This window comes from Nicotiana tabacum, chromosome 22 (genome assembly GCF_000715075.1).
Source record: "Nicotiana tabacum cultivar K326 chromosome 22, ASM71507v2, whole genome shotgun sequence".
Classification (NCBI taxonomy): domain Eukaryota; kingdom Viridiplantae; phylum Streptophyta; class Magnoliopsida; order Solanales; family Solanaceae; genus Nicotiana; species Nicotiana tabacum.
The window spans coordinates 80,327,239-80,347,789 of NC_134101.1; the positions used below are offsets into that span (position 1 = coordinate 80,327,239).

At 37.4% G+C, this 20,551-nt stretch overlaps 1 protein-coding gene across 2 annotated transcripts in view; it reads right to left on the minus strand.

Annotated features, from left to right (window-relative positions):
* LOC107764229 (small ribosomal subunit protein uS2) overlaps positions 1 to 20,551 on the minus strand; it is a 160,230-nt gene that overhangs the window by 139,055 nt on the left and 624 nt on the right. For both annotated transcript variants that reach the window (XR_012705275.1, XM_075244594.1), the window contains exons 2-5: positions 19,487 to 19,749; positions 19,209 to 19,406; positions 18,812 to 19,013; positions 18,406 to 18,481 (exon numbers count right to left, since the gene is read on the minus strand). Coding sequence is in view for 1 of the 2 variants with exons in the window: in XM_075244594.1 (XP_075100695.1) it covers positions 18,406 to 18,481; positions 18,812 to 19,013; positions 19,209 to 19,406; positions 19,487 to 19,749 (739 nt within the window). In the remaining variant the exon portion in view is untranslated. The remainder of the gene's footprint in view (positions 1 to 18,405; positions 18,482 to 18,811; positions 19,014 to 19,208; positions 19,407 to 19,486; positions 19,750 to 20,551) is intronic.

A 20,551-nucleotide genomic window follows, 5' to 3' on the forward strand; every position in this document is an offset into this window, starting at 1 on the left:
GACAACTACGGCCATAAATCAATATCAACAAGCGCACTCCCGAGGTACCGCCTCGTAGTCCCAAGTCATAAATAAATTCATAATATCTCATTTTCTTATATCACCGCGGGAGCCTTCACATTTAATTTTAAAGAAAATATTTTTTTCTGAAATAACATCCCGCATTTTAGCCACCCTTATCATACCGAATGACTTCTGGTAGTTCCCCTACTAGCCACGCGTATCAATCCACCCTTATCCCACCGCATGTGTTTCAACACCCAAACCTTATACCACCGCATGCGTATTAATATCACAATATATCACAATTTGCACCTCAAATGCCCAAATAATTCAATTTGCCAAAATAAATTAACAACAATATTTTTTCACAATAAAGAGCTCACGGCTCATGTCAAAATAAATCAACAATAATATTTCTCCACAATAAAGAACTCACAGCTCCATCTCAATGAGTACAAAAATCTCCCAAAATATTCAGCAAAAATAATATTTTACAAATTTAACACCTTGTCTAAATATCAAATTTTTAAATGTAAAATACTTCATTTTTAATAATATTTAATTTAAAAAAAATCAACCTCCAATTAATATACAGAATGAAAAAAACCAAATTTCAACTAAACAAGTAAAACAATTAGCAAGAAAAGGTCAAGCAAATTTAAAGTATAAAAATCAGATCAATGATGAAGAATATAACATGATAAAATAATTTAATTAATATGCAGCAGTGATCTAAACAAATAAAAAAAAATATAACCTTCCACATTTAATCCGTGTACACACTCGCCACCTCGTGTATACGACTTTTAACACATTGCAATTATTACATCAATACCAATCCTAGGAGAATTTCCCCCACACAAGGTTAGACAAGTCACTTACCTCGACTTGCTCCAATTTAATCAAGTAGTATGCCTTTTCCTCGATTTTCCGACTCCGATGGACTCGAATCTAGTCATAATTAATTTGATACAATCAACAAACATAATAGAATCAATTCCATAAGAAAATACTATATTTTTCAATAAAAATCCAAAATTAACTCAAAAGTTGTCCGTGGGGCCCACGTCTCGGAATCCGGCGAAAGTTATAAAATATGAACGCCCATTCAACTACGAGTCTAACGATACCAAAATGATTAAATTTCGATAACAATTCGACCCTCAAATCCTCAAATCTATCCAAGAGGGTTTTAAAATTTTTCCAACTTAAACCACCAATTAAATGTTAAAAACAGTGATGGATTCGGGTAATCTAACCAAAATTGAGTTAAGAACACTTACCTCGATGTTTTCTCTGAAAATCTTCCAAAAATCGCCTCTTCCCGAGCTCCAATCCGTCAAAAATGGAAAATGGGACGAAGTCCCATTTTCAAAACTTAAACTTTCTACCCAGACATTTACTCTACGCGATCGCGAACAATCACACGCGATCGTGAAGCACAGTTTTCCACTGCCCGGTTTGACCCTACGTGATCGCAAACAATGCCACGTGATCGCGATGCACAAGATTCCAACTCTACGTGATCGCATCCCTCTTCACGCGATCACATAGAGCAAATGCGTGGCCCAGCTTCCTCTCAAGTTTCCCTTATGCGATCACAAACAATGCCACGCGATTGCGATGTACAGACTAGCCCAACCTACGTAATCGTGGTTGACCTCACGCGATCGTGAAGAACAAAATCAATAGTTTCTCAACTAAGCCTACGCGATCGCGTCCCAATCTTCGCGATCGCGAAGAAGGTTTGAAACACCATTAAACATCAGCTACCAGCAGTGCCAAAATAAAGGGAAATAATCTGAATACCATCCGAAATATGTCCGAGACCCTCGGGACCTCAACCAAATATACCAACAAGTCCTAATACATCATACGAACTTAGTCGAGTCTTCAGATCACATCCAACAAGATTAAATCACAATTCACACCCCAATTCAAGCTTAATAACATTTAAGAATTTCTAACTTCTACATTCGATGTCGGAACCTATCAAATCATATCCGATTGAATTCAAATTTTGCACACAAGTCATAAATGACGTGACGAAACTATAAAAATTTTCGAAACTGGATTCCACCACCGATATCAAAAGGTCAATTCCCCGGTCAAACTTTCAAACTTAAATTACTATTTTAGCCATTTCAAACCTAATTTAACTACAGACTTCCAAATAAAATTTCGAACATGCTCCTAAGTCCAAAATCACCATACGGAGCTGATGGAATCATCAAAATTCTATTCCGGGGTCGTTTGCACATAGGTCGACATCCAGCCAACCTTTTCAACTTAAATTTTAAACTTTAAAACTAAGTGTTCCAATTCATTCTAAAATTTTTCCGGACCAGAACCGACTACCCCGGCAAGTCACATAACAGTTATAAAGCACAGAATGAGCAGTAAATAAGAGAACGGGGCTACAACTTTTAAAATGACTGGCCGAGTCATTACATCCTCCCCCTCTTAAAACAATCGTTCGTCCTCGAACGAGCATAGAGAAATACCTGAAGTGGTGAAAAGATGAGGATAACGGCTGCACATATCCTGCTCGGTCTCCCAAGTCGCCTCCTCGACCGGATGACCCCTCCACCGAACCTTTACGGAAGCAATGTTCTTTGACCTCAGCTTTCGAACCTGCCTGTCCAAAATAGCCACTGGTTCCTCAGCATAAGATAGATCCTTGTCCAATTGAATGGAACTGAAGTCTAACACATGAGACGGATCGCCGTGATATTTTTGAAGCACAGAAATATGGAATACCGGATGAACTACAGAGAGACTAGTTGGTAGTGCAAGTCTGTAAGCCACCTCTCCAATTCTCTCAAGAATCTCAAAAGGCCCAATATACCTAGGGATCAACTTGCCCTTCTTCCTGAACCTCATCACACCCTTCATATGCGAAACACGGAGCAAGACCCGCTCACCAACCATGAATGCAATATCACGAACCTTCTGATCCTCATAAATCTTCTATCTAGATTGGGCTATACGAAGTCAATCCTGAATCAATTTATCCTTTTTCAAGGCATCCTGAACCAAGTCTGTACCCAATAGCCTAGCCTCGCCCGGTTCGAACCAACCCACTGGAGACCTGCAACGCCTACCATACAAGGCCTCATACGGAGCCATCTGAATGCTCGACTGGTAGCTGTTGTTGTAAGCAAACTCCACAAGTGGTAAGAACTGATACCAAGCACCCCCCAAAATCTATCACACAAGCGCGGAGCATATCCTCCAGTATCTGAATAGTGCACTCAGACTGTCCGTCCGTTTGAGGGTGAAATGTTGTGCTCAACTCAACCCGAGTACCTAACTCATGTTGTACATCCCTCCAGACCCGTGATGTAAATTGCGTACCCCGGTCATAGATGATGGATATCGGTACGCCATGAAGTCTGACAATCTCACGAATATAGATTCGAGCCAACTTCTCGAAAGAGTAGGTAGTCATCACAGGAATAAAATGAATTGACTTGGTCAGCCTATCCACAATCACCCAAACTGCATCAAACTTCTGCTGAGTCCGTGAAGTCCAACCACAAAATCCATAGTGATCCGCTCCCATTTTCACTCCGGAATTTCTAACTTCTGAAGCAATCCACTTGGCCACTGATGCTCATACTTTACCTGCTGACAATTTAGGCACCGAGCTACATATTCCACTATGTCTTTCTTCTTCTGCCTCCACCAATAGTGTTGTCTTACGTCCTGATACATCTTCGCCGCACCTAGATGAATGGAGTACCGCGAACTGTGAGCCTCCTGAAGAATCAACTCATGCAAGCCATCTACATTGGGTACACATAGCCTGCCCTGCATCTGTAATACACCGTCATCTCCAATAGTGACTTCTTTGGCATCATCGTGCTGAACTGTATCCTTAAGGATAAGTAGATGGGGGTCATCATACTGACGCTCCTTGATACGATCATAAGGAGAAGACTGAGAAACCACACAAGCCAAAACTCGGCCCGGCTCGAAAACATCCAATCTAATAAACTGGTTGGCCAAAGCCTGAACATCCAGGGCTAAAGACCTCTTTACTACCGGTAAATATGCTAAGCTGCCCAAACTTTCCGCCTTATGACTTAAGGCATCGGCCACTACATTGGCCTTCCCAGGATGATAGAGAATGGTGATATCATAATCCTTAAGCAACTCCAATCATCTCCGCTGCCGTAAATTAAGATACTTCTATTTAAACAGATGTTGTAGACTCCGGTGATCGGTGTAGACCTCACAATGGACACCGTACAAATAATGCCGCCAAATCTTCAAGGAATGAACAATAGCTGCTAATTCAAGGTCATGGACCGGATAATTCTTCTCATGTACCTGTAACTGTCTGGATGCATAGGCAATCACCCTACCGTCTTGCATCAACATTGTGCCGAGACCAATACGCGACGCGTTACAATATACAGTATAAGACCCTGAACCTGTAGGTAATACCAAGACTGGGTTGTAGTCAAAGTTGTCTTGAGCTTTTGGAAGCTCTCCTCACATTCCTCGATCCACCTGAACGAAGCACCCTTCTGGGTCAATTTGGTCATAGGTGGAGCAATAGAAGAGAAACCCTCTACAAATCGGCGATAATACCATGCCAAACCAAGGAAACTCCGGATCTCCGTAGCTGAGGACGGTCTAGACCAACTCTGCACTGCTTCAATCTTCTTTAAATCCACCTTGATCCCTTCGCATGAAACTATATGACCCAAAAATACCACTGAATCAAGCCAGAATTTACACTTTGAAAATTTTGCATATAACTTCTTTTCTCTCAAAGTCTGAAGCACAGTTCTCAAGTGCTGCTCATGATCCTCCTAACTCCGAAAATACACTAGAATGTCGTCAATAAATACAATGATGAAGGAGTCAAGATAGGGATGAAATACACTGTTCATCAAATGCATAAATGTTGATAGGGCGTTTGTCAGCCCAAATGACATTACAAAAAACTCATAATGACTATATCGAGTCCTAAAAGCACTCTTCGGGATATCTGGCCCCTGAATCTTCAACTGATGATAGCCTAAACGCAAGTCAATTTTAGAGAATACCCTGGCACCCCGAAGCTGATCAAATAGGTCATCAATATGTGGCAATGTATACATGTTCTTCATTGTAACCTTGTTCAGATGGGGGTAATCAATACACATCCGCATAGAACCATCCTTCTTCTTCACAAATACGACATGAGCACCCCAAGGCGATACACTGGGCCAAATAAAGCCTTTATCAAGCAACTCCTGTAACTGTTCTTTTAATTCTTTCAACTCTGTTGGGGCCATACGATATGGTGGAATAGAAATGGGCTGAGTGCCCGATAACAAATCAATGCCAAAGTCAATATCCCTGTCGGGTGGCATACCCGAAAGATCCGCTGGAAATACATCAGGAAAATCCTTTACTACAGGAACTGACTCCACGGTAAGAGTATCAATACTAACATCTCTCACATAGGCCAGATACGTATCACACCCCTTCTCAACCATTCGTTGAGCTTTAAGAAATGAAACAACCCTGTTAGGGACATGATCCGAGGTACCTCTCCACTCTAGCCGTGATATACCTTCCATAGCCAACGTCACCGTCTTGGTGTAACAATCAAGAATAGCGTGATAGGGAGACAACTAGTCCATGTCCAAAATAATATCGAAATCCACCTTACTGAGCAATAATAAATCAGCTCTGGTCTCAAAACCACTAATAACAATCAAACACGACCAATACACGCGGTCCACAATAATAGATTCACCCACGGGTGTAGATACATAAACAGAAGAACTCAAATAATCACGAGATACGCCCAAATACGAGGCAAAATAAGACGACACATAAGAATAAGTGCCTGGATCAAACAAGATTGATGCATCTCTATGACAGACCAGAATAATACCTGTGATAACAGAATCAGATGCAACGGCCTCTGTCATTGCAGGAAGGGCATAATATCTAGCCTGACCTCCCCTCTAGGGCGACCTCTACATGTCCGACCACCACCGCTAGCTGGCTATGCAGGTGGAGTGACAACTGGTGCAGTAATCATGGCCTGAGAAGCTTTAGGGCTATATGGAATAGGTGGGGCCTGAGAAACCTGTGGAGGTGCGCCCATCCTAAGTCTGGGGCAATCCCTCATGATATGACGAGTGTCACCATACTCAAAACAAGCACTCGGAGGACGTGGCTGCTGGGACTGGCTCGGGCCTGGTCGACTAGACTGCCCGCTGAAAGCACCCCGTACAGGAGGTGCAGTAGACATTAGCGGTGCATAATATGAAACTTGAGGTCTGGGAGTAGCCGGAATACCACTGGAAGCTGGAAGTGCTGAATGAATAGGATGGCTCACATAACCTCTACCATGACGGGCTGTAGCTGGGGCACGAGAATTATTGTATGTGCCAGAATCTCGGGGTCTCTTAGCTTCCCTCTCTTCCCTCTCCCGGATCCGCATACCTTCCAATCTCCTAGCAATTGACACCACCTGTTGGTATGTGATGTCCATCTCTAGCTCTCGAGCCATACTGAATCTGATACTAGGGTGGAGACCCTCAATAAATTTGCGAACCCGCTCTCGAACAGTAGCAACTAGGGCAGGTGCATGTCTAGCCAAATCACTGAATCGGACCGCATATTCCGACACGGTCATAGAACCCTGGCGCAGTTGCTCAAACTCTACGCATCATGTATCTCTAAGACTCTGAGGAACATACTCTCTTAAGAACATATCTGAAAATTGAGTCCAAGTGAGTGAAGCTGCCTCAGCCGGACTAACCAACTCATATGCCCGCCACTACTGGTAGGCTGCTCCTCTAAGTTGGAATGTCGTGAAAGAAACCTCGCTGAAATCCACAATACCCATAGTACGAAAGATGCGGTGATATTCCTCCAGAAAACCTTGAGCATCCTCTGAAGCTAAACCGTTGAATGTGGGAGGATGGTATTTCTTGTACCTCTCGAGCCTGAGCTGCTCCCCCTCTGAAACTGTTGTCCTAACCTCAGACCAAACTGGGACAACTGGCTACACTGGTATAATCTCTGGGGCATGGTCAACCTGGCCCGTGGCTCTAGGGTACGGGCGGCGGGAGTCTGTGCTCCTCCCCTGGCCTGAGATGTGGCAGGAGCAAGTGGAATCAACCCTGCCTGAGCTAGAGTGCCAAACATGCTCAAAAACTGGGGAAGGGTCTCCTGAAGTGTAGGAGTAGTAACAAGCGTCTCAGGTGCCTGCTCTCGAACTGGAGCTACTAGTGGCTCTACTGCAGCAGCTCGTGCAGGTGCTCTGACCGCACCACGTAGTCTTCCTCGGCCTCTGCCCCGACCCCGGCCTCTTGCGGCTCTAACAGGGGGCGCGGGTGTCTGATCATCGGATCCAATTATGCGTGTACTCACCAACTATGAGAGAATAGAAAGACAATGGTTTAAAATTTTGAAGTCAACAAATGCGCACGATAAGAAATCAAAGAAGTAAATATTTTCCTAACAGTTCCATAGCCTACCGAAGATAAGTACAGACGTCTCCGTACCGATCCGCAAGATTCTACTAAACCTTTTGTGACTCATAATACCTATGAACCTATAGCTCTGATACCAACTTGTCATGACCCCAAATTTCCCTCCGTAGGATATCGTGATGGCACCTAGTCTCAAAGACTAGGTAAGCCTATCAATGCGGAATAACAGTAAAAATATGAAATAAATAAATTTGCAAATTCACATAATTATAACTCCCAAACCCCAATAGAAATAAGTCACAAGCTTCTAAGAATTTATCCTCAATGTATCTATATATTAGGGTCTAGAAAAAATAAGGAAGCAACATAATAATGATAGAAGGGGACTCCGGAGTCTGCGAACGCTGGCAGATATACCTCAAAGTCTCCATACACAGGTAGCTCACTGATGTCTGGACTGGTAGGATGTACCTGGATCTGCACAAAAAGATGTGCAGAAGCGTAGTATGAGTAAACTACAATGGTACACAGTAAGTGCCAAGCCTAACCTCGGTAGAGTAGTGACGAGGTCAGGTCAGGCCCTACTGAAATAATAAAAGACAAGGTGAAATGTTAAATAATATAATAAAAATAAAATGACAATGGAAATGAATCAAGTAAGTAGTATGTCACCAATTTACTATACAAAATAATGGCAAATAATACCTCGTGGAAACAAAACAGAATTCTTTTCAACTTTAAGAAAAATCACAACAATAATCAAAGACAACTACAACCATAAATCAATATCAACAAGGGCGCTCCCGAGGTACCGCCTCGTAGTCCAAATCATAAATAAATTCACAATATCTCGTTTCCTTATATCACCGCGGGAGCCTTCACATTTAATTTTAAAGAAAATATTTTTCTCCGAAATAACATCTTGCGTTTTAGCCACCCTTATCACACCGCATGACTTCTAGTAGTTCCCCTACTAGCCACGCGTATCAAGCCACCCTTATCTCAGGCCCTACTGGAATAATAAAAGACAAGATGAAATATTTAACAATATAATAAAAATAAAATGAAAATGAAAATGAATCAAGTAAGTAGTATATCACCAATTTACTACACAAAATAATGGCAAATAATACCTCGCGGAAACAAAACAGAATTCTTTTCAACTTTAAGAAAAATCACAACAATAATCAAAGACAACTACGGCCATAAATCAATATCAACAAGGGCACTCTCGAGGTACCGCCTCGTAGTCCCAAATCATAAATAAATTCACAATATCCCATTTCCTTATATCACCGCGGGAACCTTCACATTTAATTTTAAAGAAATTTTTTTTTTCCGAAATAGCATCCCGCGTTTTAGCCACCCTTATCACACCGCATGACTTCTAGTAGTTCCACTACTAGCCACGCGTATCAAGCCACCCTTATCTCACCGCATGCGTTTCAACACCCAAACCTTATACCACCGCATGCGTATCAATATCACAATATATTACAATTTGCACCTCAAGTGTCCAAATAATTCAACTTGCCAAAATAAATCAAAAATAATATTTTTTCACAATAAAGAGCTCACGGCTCATACCAAAATAAATCAACAATAATATTTCTCCACAATAAAGAGTTCACAGCTCCATCTCAATGAGTACAAAAATCTTACAAAATATTCAACAAAAATAATATTTTATAAATTTAACACCTGTCTAAATATCAAATTTTTAAATGTAAAATACTTCATTTTTAATAATATTTAATTTAAAGAAAATCAACCTCCAATTAATGCATAGAATAAAAGAAACCAAGTTTCAACTAAACAAGTAAAACAATTAGCACGAAAAGGCCAAGCAAATTTAAAGTATAAAAATCAGATCAATGATGAAGAATATAACACGATAAAATGATTTAATTAATATGCAGCAGTGATCTACACAAATAAAAAAGACATAACCTTTCACATTTAGTCCGTGTACACACTCGTCACCCCGTGTACATGACTTTTAACACATTGCAATTATCACATCAATACCAATCCTAGGGAAATTTCCCCCACACAAGGTTAGACAAAGCATTTACCTCGACTTGCTCCAATTTACTCAAGTAGTATGCCTTTTTCTTGATTTTCCGACTCCGATCGACTCGAATCTAGTCATAATTAATTCGATACAATCAACAAAAATTATAGAATCAATTCCATAAGAAAATACTACATTTTTCAATAAAAATTCAAAATTAACTCAAACATTGCTCGTGGGCCCACATCTCGAAATTCGGCGAAAGTTACGAAATATGAATGGCCATTCAACCATGAGTGTAACCATACCAAAGTGACTAAATTCCGATAACAATTCGACCCTCAAATCCTCAAATCTATCCAAGAGGGTTTTCAAATTTTTTCAACTTAAATCACCAATTAAATGTTAAAAACAGTGATGGATTCGGGTAATCTAACCAAGATTGAGTTAAGAACACCTACACCGATGTTTTCTCTGAAAATCTCCCAAAAATCGCCTCTTCCCGAGCTCCAATCCGTCAAAAATGAAAGTCCCATTTTCAAAACTTAAACTCTCTGCCCACACATTTACTCTACGCGATCGCGAACAATCACGCGCGATCGCGAAGCACAATTTTTCACTGCTTAGGTTTAACCCTACGAGATCGCAAACAATGTCACGTGATCGCGATGCACAAGATTCCAACTCTACGCGATCGCACCCCTCCTCACGCGATCGCATATAGCAAACGCGTGGCCCAGCTTCCTCTCAAGTTTCCCCTACGCGGTCGCATAGAGCAAACGCGTGGCCCAGCTTCTTCTCAAGTTTCCCCTACGCGATCGCAAACAATGCCACGCTATTGCGATGCACAGATAGGCCCCCAGACCTCACAAAGGCTCGTGAATGCGATAAAGGGAAAAGGCCAACTCCCCTGATACTCTACGCGATTGCATGCCAATTTTTGCGATCGTGAAGAAGGTTTGAAACACCAGCAAACAGCAGCTACCAGCAGTGCCAAAATGAAGGAAAATAATCTGAATACCATCTGAAATGCGCCCGAGCCCCTCGGGACCTCAACCAAATATACCAACAAGTCCTAATACATCATACGAACTTAGTCGAGTCTTCAGATGACATCCAACAACACTAAAATCACAATTCACACCCCAATTCAAGCTTAATGAAACTTAAGAATTTCTAACTTCTATATTTGATGCCGGAACCTATCAAATCAAGTCCAATTGATTTCAAATTTTGCACACAAGTCATAAATGACGTGACGGAACTATAAAAATTTTCGGAACTGAATTTTGACCCCGATATCAAAAAGTCAACTCCCCGGTCAAACTTCCAAACTTAAATTACTATTTTAGTCATTTCAAGTCTAATTTAACTACGGACTTCCAAATAAAATTCTGAATATGTTCCTAAATTTAAAATCACCATACCGAATTGTTGGAATCATCAAAATTCTATTCCGGGATCGTTTGCACATAGGTCGACATCCAGTTAACCTTTTCAACTTAAGTTTTAAACTTTGGAACTAAGTGTTTCAATTCATTCTAAAATCTTTCCGGACCCGAACCGACTACCCCGGCAAGTCACATAACAGTTATAAAGCACATAATGAGCAGTAAATAGGAGAATGGGGCTACAACTTTTAAAACGACTGGCCGGGTCGTTACAGTATGTATATAGAAAATTATAATAATGTTCAAAATTTATTTCCATACGCATTTTAAGATTTTTTTGTGTTAAAAAAGTTTACTGTTTACTAATTAAAAGTTATTCGTTGATAATATTTTAGTGATATGGTACTTGAGTATTGATTGAATGTTAGTTCACTTAGTTCACGAATGATGTTGTTAAGATATGTTGTCTTTTATCATTTAGATAACTTTTAATTATAATACTAAAATTATAATATAAATATTATTTAACTAAATTATTTGCATAGAAGGTAAATTTTTAAGATTTTAAATCCTACGTATTAGAACTTTCTTCCAAAAAGCAAGACTTTATATTTACAGCTTGTTTGGATGGTTGTTACATATCGTTTCATAATGTATCGTATCGTAGTGTATTGTATTGTACTGTGTCGTTTGATAAATACAATGTTTGGATAGATTGTGTCGTTTGCCATCATTCCATGATATCACACACCAGCAATATGAAGAATAAACTTGCAATATTATAAAGAAAAATTATGACACATGGTAAAATTACTATATAAAAAAGTAGGGTAAATGATAAAATAAAATTATTTAATAATAATGAAGGGTGAGATTGAGATAAAAAGACAAGGTAACGACGCGACCACACCAAATCAGTCGTTACATAAAGTGGCACATTTTGTCGTTATGTAATGACGGATTTAACGATACAATACAATAAAATTTAAGTAACAATCAAAACAAACATCGTACAATACAATGGGTAACAACCATCCAAACAAGCTGTTACAGTTTGCCCAAGTATTTCATGCTAAAAACTTCTGTGGAATTTGGTTGCTTTTTCTATATCTTTTTTAGTTATTTTAAATAAGGAAGAACTTAGTAATGAAAACTTACATAGTTCTCAACACGTATTTCGTGATTAAAGAAAATGATAAAGGGGTATTAATTAAGCAAAATGAGTTTATATAAGGTAAAAGTTTAATTAATTTGCCTTTAAAGTCCTATAGTCAAATAAGGAACAATTTAGTAAGCAAAATTGTAGTTGATTTAAAAGTGCTAAATATTAGAAAAATAACTTAAGTTAGATGACTATTTTATCTAATGTGAAACCTATTTTTAAAAGGTAAAAAAAGCGAACGACATTTCGCTAAGGGTCTTCATGCTTTTAATATAATATAGATAGATGTATTATGCTTCTCATGCAGTTATGGAACCCAGAACTCTAATTTTCAAATTCAAATAAATTGAATGTCCGAGAACAATAATTGATAAAGTAAACCCTCCTAAAGAGAATTTGGTTATTGTTATGAAATAAAAGCAACTTAGTAAAACATGAACAAGACATGTTGTTATGAAATAAAAGCAATTTAGTAAAACATGAACAAGAAATAGAGATAGAGAGAAGGAAGATGTTTTCTTCTTCAATTGTGTGTATTTTCTTATCTATTACAAGGCCTTTATATAGGCATGAAAAGTGAAGAAAAATATGTCATTGAATATGTCATTAAGCATAGAAATATGTCATTGAATGTCATTAAGCATTTGAGAAGATCATGGAGGAAGAGTAGACATCCACCATAATTTGATTTTTCTTATAACACTCCCCCTTGGATGTCCATAGATAATGTGCCTCGTTAAAACCTTATTAGGAAAAAAAACCCCTATGGAAAAAAGATCATAGTGAAGGAAAAAGAGTACACATGTTTAGAAATACGCCTTTTGGTTGCCTCGTTAAAAACCTTGCAAGAAAAACCCAGTGGAACAAAACCTTGTAAGGGTAAAAGAGTACAACGCGTATTAACTCCCCCTGATGAGAGCATCAATTCACATCCTTGAGCCTTCGCTTCCCAATCTTGTACACTAATTTCTTGAAGGTTGATGTCGGTAGAGATTTGGTGAACAGATCAGCCATATTATCACTTGAACGGATCTGTTGCACATTGATATCACCATTCTTTTGAAGATCATGTGTGAAAAATAACTTTGGTGAAATTTACTTTGTCCTATCCTCTTTTATGAATCATCCCTTCAATTGGGCTATGCATGCTGCATTGTATTCAAATAATATTGTGGGTAGTTTGTCATACTTCAAACCACATTTGTCTTGAATAAGGTGTATTATAGACCTCAACCATACACATTCTCGACTTGCTTCATGAATAGCAATTATCTCAGCATGATTAGATGAAGTAGCCACGATTGATTGCTTAGTCGATCGCCAAGATATGGCAGTGTCTCCATATGTAAATACATAGCCTGTTTGAGATCGAGCCATGTGTGAGTCAGATAAATACCCAGCATCGGCATAACCAACAAGATCGGGATTGTAATCATTGCTATAAAATAAGCCCATATCGGTAGTCCCTTTTAGATACTGCAATATGTGTTTGATTCCATTTCAATGTCTCCTTGTATGAGCAGAGTTATATCTTGCCAAGACATTAACTGAAAAAGTTATGTCAGGCCTTGTAGTATTAGCAAGATACATTAGCGCACCAATTGCACTAAGATATGGTACTTCAACACCAAGAAGCTCTTCATTATTTTCATGAGGTCGGAATGGATCTTTATTTATATAGAGTGATCTCACAACCATCGGGGTACTCAATGGATGTGCTTTATTCATATAGAATTGCTTTAAAATCTTTTTAGTGTACGCTGGTTGATGAAAAAAATTCCATCTTTCATATACTCAATTTGTAGACCAAGACAAAATCTTGTCTTTCCAAGATCTTTCATTTCAAATTCTTTCTTTAAATAGTCTACTGCTTTAGGAAGATCCCCAAGAGTTCTAATGATATTTAAATCATCAACATACACAACGATTATAACAAATTCAGATCCAGATCTTTCTATAAAGACACAAGGATAAATTGAATCATTCTTGTACCCTTCTTTCAACAGGTACTCACTCAGGCGATTATACCACATGCGCCCTGATTGTTTCAATTCGTATAAGAATTTTTGAAGTTTAATTTAATAAATTTCTTGGAAACCTTAATATGCTTCAGAACAATTTAAATCCTTCAATGATTTCCATTATACGCATATCACGTTTTTCTTGTATTGTCAGATTAAAACCTGAAATGGCGACATCCACCACAGGAGAACATGTCTCTATATAATCAATGCCAGGATATTTACAAAGCTTCTTGTGACACAAGTCGTCTTTATGTCTATCGACTTGACCTTCTTCTTTTTTTTCGCACTAGAACACATTTATACCTTCAATGGCTTTATACTTTCAGGTGTTGGGACTATCCGTCCACCTTTATTTTTTTAGGTGAAATTAATTTTTATTGCGTATTTTTCATTTGGCCAATCATTTATCTGTCCAAATTTCATGACAGATTTGAGCTCAAGATCATCATCAATATTAATAATATTGAGCTCTACATTATATTAACAATATCGTCGACGATCATTTTATATCGGTTCTACTATTACCCAATAAAGACATAACTTATTGAGATCTATTTATCTTATTATTTTCAGGTACCTAAGCCTCTCCTACGAGGTCTTATAAAGTGTTATGTCGTGGTGCTCTTCTGGAGCACTTGCCTCCTTATTATGACCATCTTGAACATTTGCTCCTCTATTTCTTCAAGGAGTTTTATCTTTGGAACTGATTAGTCTATTATGCTTCACGCATGTCATAGACTCTATTCATTATGAACTTTATTTTATTTGGAGCATTAGCAGATGAATATGACATTTAGCTTTGGGTCAGCAAATACGCCTGGCAATATTTAACAAATGAATTATCACTTGAACTTCAAGTTCACATTTTGTCGTACGAGGATCTAGATGTACTCATAATAATTCATTACATGCATTACTTTTTCAGCTGCCCATTTTCTCCCCCTATTGTTGGTATCACCAACAAATATCCCTAACCTTATTTGGGGATCCATCTTTATATATTGTGGTGAAACAATTAAATCATATAGCATATTCATATTTCTAGATGGAAATTGTTTGGTTCCTGACCCTGAACCGATTGTGATAGGGAGAACTTATCATAACTTGGCTAGATGCGTACAAGTGCAGTTGTATATTAAATAATACATCACATACCAAATTTTATTTTGGCAGTTTTGTTCTCATAACCAATGGTTTAGATATAATTGGAGGCATACAATTTTTGCTAAACCATCTTGGATTTAAACCAGTATTATCAAGATAAATCATCATAATTTATATTCTGGAACCGTGCTCTAATAATTTGAGCAATCAATATTGCAAAAACCAAACTGCAAGTTGATAACAAATGCACATGTGCCCATAGAATAAATGCATATATTAAAATCATATAATAGTAAACGGTCCACGTGGAAGGTGACTGTGCCCATATATTTATCACCTTTTATTCGTTCCATAAATCAAGGGATTCAATCCCAACCTTAACTGGTATATCATGAGAATAAGCAGCACCGAAAAATTCTTGAAGAATCTTATATTTCTTCAATATATGCCAATGTAATTCTCAATTAATTTTTCGCATCATAATTCAACCGAGATGGTCAATCGGTCATGCCAACTAATATTTATTTCAGTAAATCTCTAGTTTACTTGTGACATATGATTCCATCATCATGCTTATATTTGTGTAGTACAAATAGAAAGAAAATCGGGTAATCTTTCATATTTACCCGTTATGATTATAGAAATATGAAGATATTCAATATTTCATTCATTTATAGTCTCAAAATGCCAACCACTTTGACGTATACATTTGAAACTCAAAAAGTTTCTTTTGAGACTTTACAATATCAATGTCGTGAATAATTTTTTTTATCCGGGTAGTAACAAATTAATTTTTCCGGAGCTCTTAATAACTTTTGTACTACAAGATCTTTTGTCACACCATTCATATGTGAAATGTCTCATTTACGGAGAAACTTATATCTTAATAAATTGTCATGGTTAAAATCATCATAAGCAAAATCACTTCTTGCTTTAATTTTGCCTTTAATAATCTTTAATAAGGCACACCAAAATATTTTTTGGCGTATCACATGTACGCGACCAATGACATATTCATGTAACCACACAATAATATTTATTCTCTTTATTTCACTCAAACCTCCCTCAGAGGTGAGTTGTGTGGTATTCATCTAATCATGCATTGCATGTATTTATTCATTACTTTTATCATATATTGCCACATTCACCTTTAGGAATGAGTCTGCATTCTTAATGCTTATCACAAGTCACATTCTCTTTGGATCATAATCAATGTCGTGCTTTATTATTTTTCATATCAATTTGATGGTAAACATTGCCTTCACATTTTGAAGGACTATTTTGAGAACCCCTTATTGTTCTCCTTTTATAATCATAGTGATAATTATTATTATTTTGATCTTTGGAACGCCTACGTTCATTATTCAACCACTTGTCTTCATTCAGACTTGTTATGCGCCACTACCACATTCACTTCAAGAATGGAGCAAATCAAGTGGGACAATATTCATGCCTTTTCATGAAAAATATATTATTTTTCTTTAGTCATTATTATATTATCAATATGGTATAGTGAGACTCAAACCAAATATCTTGCCAATATAAAGGCATGTTAGGCCATAATGAATTCTGACTCAAACCCAACTCTTATCATCATGGAGCATTAAGACTTGATCCTGATGTCTTACCCTCATGGTTCATTGTGACTTGAACTCATTGAAGTTGATATCATTAATAGCAAAGGACAAAAACAATTTCAAATACGAAAGAAATGCTTACCTTTTGAGTTAAACTATTCATAATGTCATTTGGATATAATTCTCAACAATAGACTTTTCGTTTACTCAAATCAGCTAAGTAATTAGTGTCAAACAGATATATGAAAATATAAAATAATATTAAAAATTCACATGTGGTCTTTGCTGAAATAAGCTTACTTCAAAATGAAAGTGATATGACCAAAACATTAAAGAAAAATGATGTATCAAATAGAATAATATAGTACTACTAGTTACCATACATTTTTGTGGAAACTAAGTATTATGCTCTCTAAAAAAACAAAGAGATATAACAGAACCTTTAGGTTAATCAGGGAATCAAAGAAAAATTAGGGAACAAATCTCTGTCTACTATCTACTACTATATGCTTTCCATATAGAAATGATTTAACGTGTTAATTTGATAAGAATTATCACAAATAAAAATTTTAGTGTAGTACATACTTCTTGTACTAATATTTTATCTTATTAAAATAAAATAGTTACGAGTATTATTATTATTATTACTATTATTATATTTTAAGGGCATGAATCATTAAAATAGTGAAAAATAATTTTCTACTTATCCAACTCAATCCACAAATAAATTTTACTAAACATTAAAGCTACTTTTGATATAAGAAGACAATTGTGCTCTAATCAAATATATATGGAACACAATGTTAGGAATTCTTTTCCTTTTCTAACCATGTAAGCATAAAAAAATAATTGAAGCTAAGTGTCACACATATGCAAATTAAGATTTTTGGTTTGATTATCATGTTGTCATATTGCATATAAGTGTAAACTCAAAGCTAGACATGAATTAAACTCAAAGCTAGACATGAATTAGCAAACATATGCTGACATAAGAATTAGCAAACATATGCTGACATAAGAATTTAAAAGTAGAGTTTACTGGACCGAAAAGAAATTTGACTAACTCTAGTTGAAAGAAGATAAAATTCGATTAAAGCACATAATCTCCAATTGGTTAGAGTATCGTGCTGATAACGTGTTATTAAATAAAAGCAACTTAGTAAAACATGAACAAGACATGTTATGAAATAAAAGCAATTTAGTAAAACATGAACAAGAAATGGAGATAGAGAGAAGAAGAGGTTTTCTTCTTCAATTGTGTGTATTTTCTTATCTATTACAAGGCCTTTATATATGCATGAAAAATAAAGAAAAATATGTCATTGAATATGTCATTAAGCATAGAAATATGTCATTGAATGTCATTAAGCATTTGAGAAGATCGTGGAGGAAGAGTAGACATCCACCATAATTTGATTTTTCTTATAACAGTTATCCATTTTGGAATAAGACAGTAATAATAAATTTGACAGTTTCCAACTCTTGATAACAAAATCACTTTGAAATTCTCTAAAAAGCCGTGCTGGCAATGATTAAATAATTCAGTACATCCACAGAGTCAAAATCCTTTAACTGTGCCATGAACAAAACTATTTTTGTAGAACTCACAGTGTCTACTCTTTATCCACAAGGGATGAAGAGCTTCCTAAAGGAAACAGGTTCATTCCCAGCCTGTGGCGCCAGCAGTTGGGGCGGCATCTGACACAGGAACTGGAACAGGTGCAGCTGCAGTGTCCCAGCCTCCTCCCTCAGCCACTGCAATTTTTCCAAATAAAAGAATGTAAAGTTACTAGTGCTGCCAAATTTTGGCTAAACAATAGACAAAAAACTAAACTCAAAATCATCAGATGATTGGAGAGGAGGTTCAACTACAGTCTGAGGAGAAAAAAGAAACAAGCAAACCACCATCTGCTAAGACAATCTCAGAGCTTCCAACTAGTATCAAATTTCTTAGCAGAAAATATGACAATAACCATAGCGATATACAAAGGGAGATGAAAGAACGATATAGAGTGACTAGTTTGGCAGTTGCTCTGTCACGTCAACATCCAGGGCTAATTTCATGAAACAGTATAACAAACTAACCTCCTTCACCTGACCAACCACTAGCAACTACTGGACCAGAAGGTGCAGCATCTCCAGTCCACTGGGCCTCAGGGATTTGGCTACTAGACCAGTCACCACCGAGGGCAGCACCAGCAGAGTAGTCTGCATAATCGATTGCAGGTGCTTCCTCTTCTTGTTGCTCCTTAGCCTCTTCAGGCTCCCGGTAAAAGAAGAGATCAACCTGCAACAATGGAAATTAACACACATAAATGAAATACTGATATTCACAGCCAAAAAACGTCATAATTTATAATTAAAATTCAGTTGTACCGGTTGCAAAATGGAGCATTAAGCTATCAATTGACCTTGAGAGGAGCATGCAACCAACAAAGGCAAAATGAAGAAGATGCAATTAGAGCTTAAAGATAGTCTTTACCATGACATCCCATTTATGTCCTTGATTAATGGAACCACGCATCTGCAGTACCATCCTCGCTAAGAGCCAGAAAAGAACACCAATACTATGCTTTCCTTTGTTATTCGCAGGGATGCCAATGTCAACGTAGCGCATTGGAGAGTCAGTGTCACAAAAAGCAATAGTTGGGATGTTCCCAAGCGCAGCCTCTTTGATTGGCTGCAAAGTATTCAAACAGGTTATAAATCATTGGAAGGCTTAAAAAAGAGATGATGAGTATCAGGAAAGTACGTAAAAACCTGATGATCTGTTCTTGGATCAGTGAGAATCAGGAGTCTTGGCTCACTGTATGACGTCTGAAGCTGGTTGGTAAACGTTCCAGGGGTATGACGTCCAGCAATTGCATTTGCACCAGTATACTGTGCAAACTTCAAGACAGCTCTCTGCCCATATGGCCTGGCAGATTGCACAATTATGTCCTTAGGATTCTCAATAGCAACAATTACCCTGGCAGCCATTTGAAGCTTTTCCCATGTCTTTCCGAGATTAATGATGTAGATACCTAAGAATATAAATATATAGGTCAAGATAAGCAGAGATTAGAACTTAAAATTAGACAAATAAAAGCCACCCCGAAGATATATTTTGTTGAAGTAGTCAAAAACGGAGGATGAATATTGCAGGGAAAAATATCACTATGAAATAAATGATTCTATGTCAACTAAGTAATTCACAGGGTCATGTCTTGTGTCACCCCAGAGATGCACGTGCACCGGTTTGTAGGTGTGAAAATATGGTGAATAAAAGTGTTAAAAAGGGATGAGGTAGACCTAAAATCACATGGAAAGAAATTGTCTCGAAAGACCTACAAATACTTGGAATCAATACAGGCTTAGCTAAATAGGGCCAAACGAAAGAAAAAGATACATATAGGTGAGTTAGGAATAGGCTTTAAATTTGTTAAAGTACTTCTAGTATTATTACTATTTAACTTATTTTCACCACTACTCCTATTTCATTTTGGCATGATGATAATATGAGTTGAGCTTAAGGAAAAAAATTAGGATTTATATCGTTGACACCAACTTTGTATGGGACTGAGGCGTAGTTGTTGTTGTCATAGTCTTTAGACATGAAAAATCAGAACATTGAAAAGATCATCTAGTTGAGTAACCAGCATTTCCAGATAGACTAAGCTGACAAATCTGCAGCATATTGGACTCAGTCTTAGCAAATTAAAGATGCTTCTTTTCATTCAATGCATGTTGTCCCTCGGAGTACAAGTATAAATTTGATATTCCGTGAACTAGTTAGAGTGACCCTATAAAACTCCTCACTAACAATTCCACTTGCACCCAAGGGTG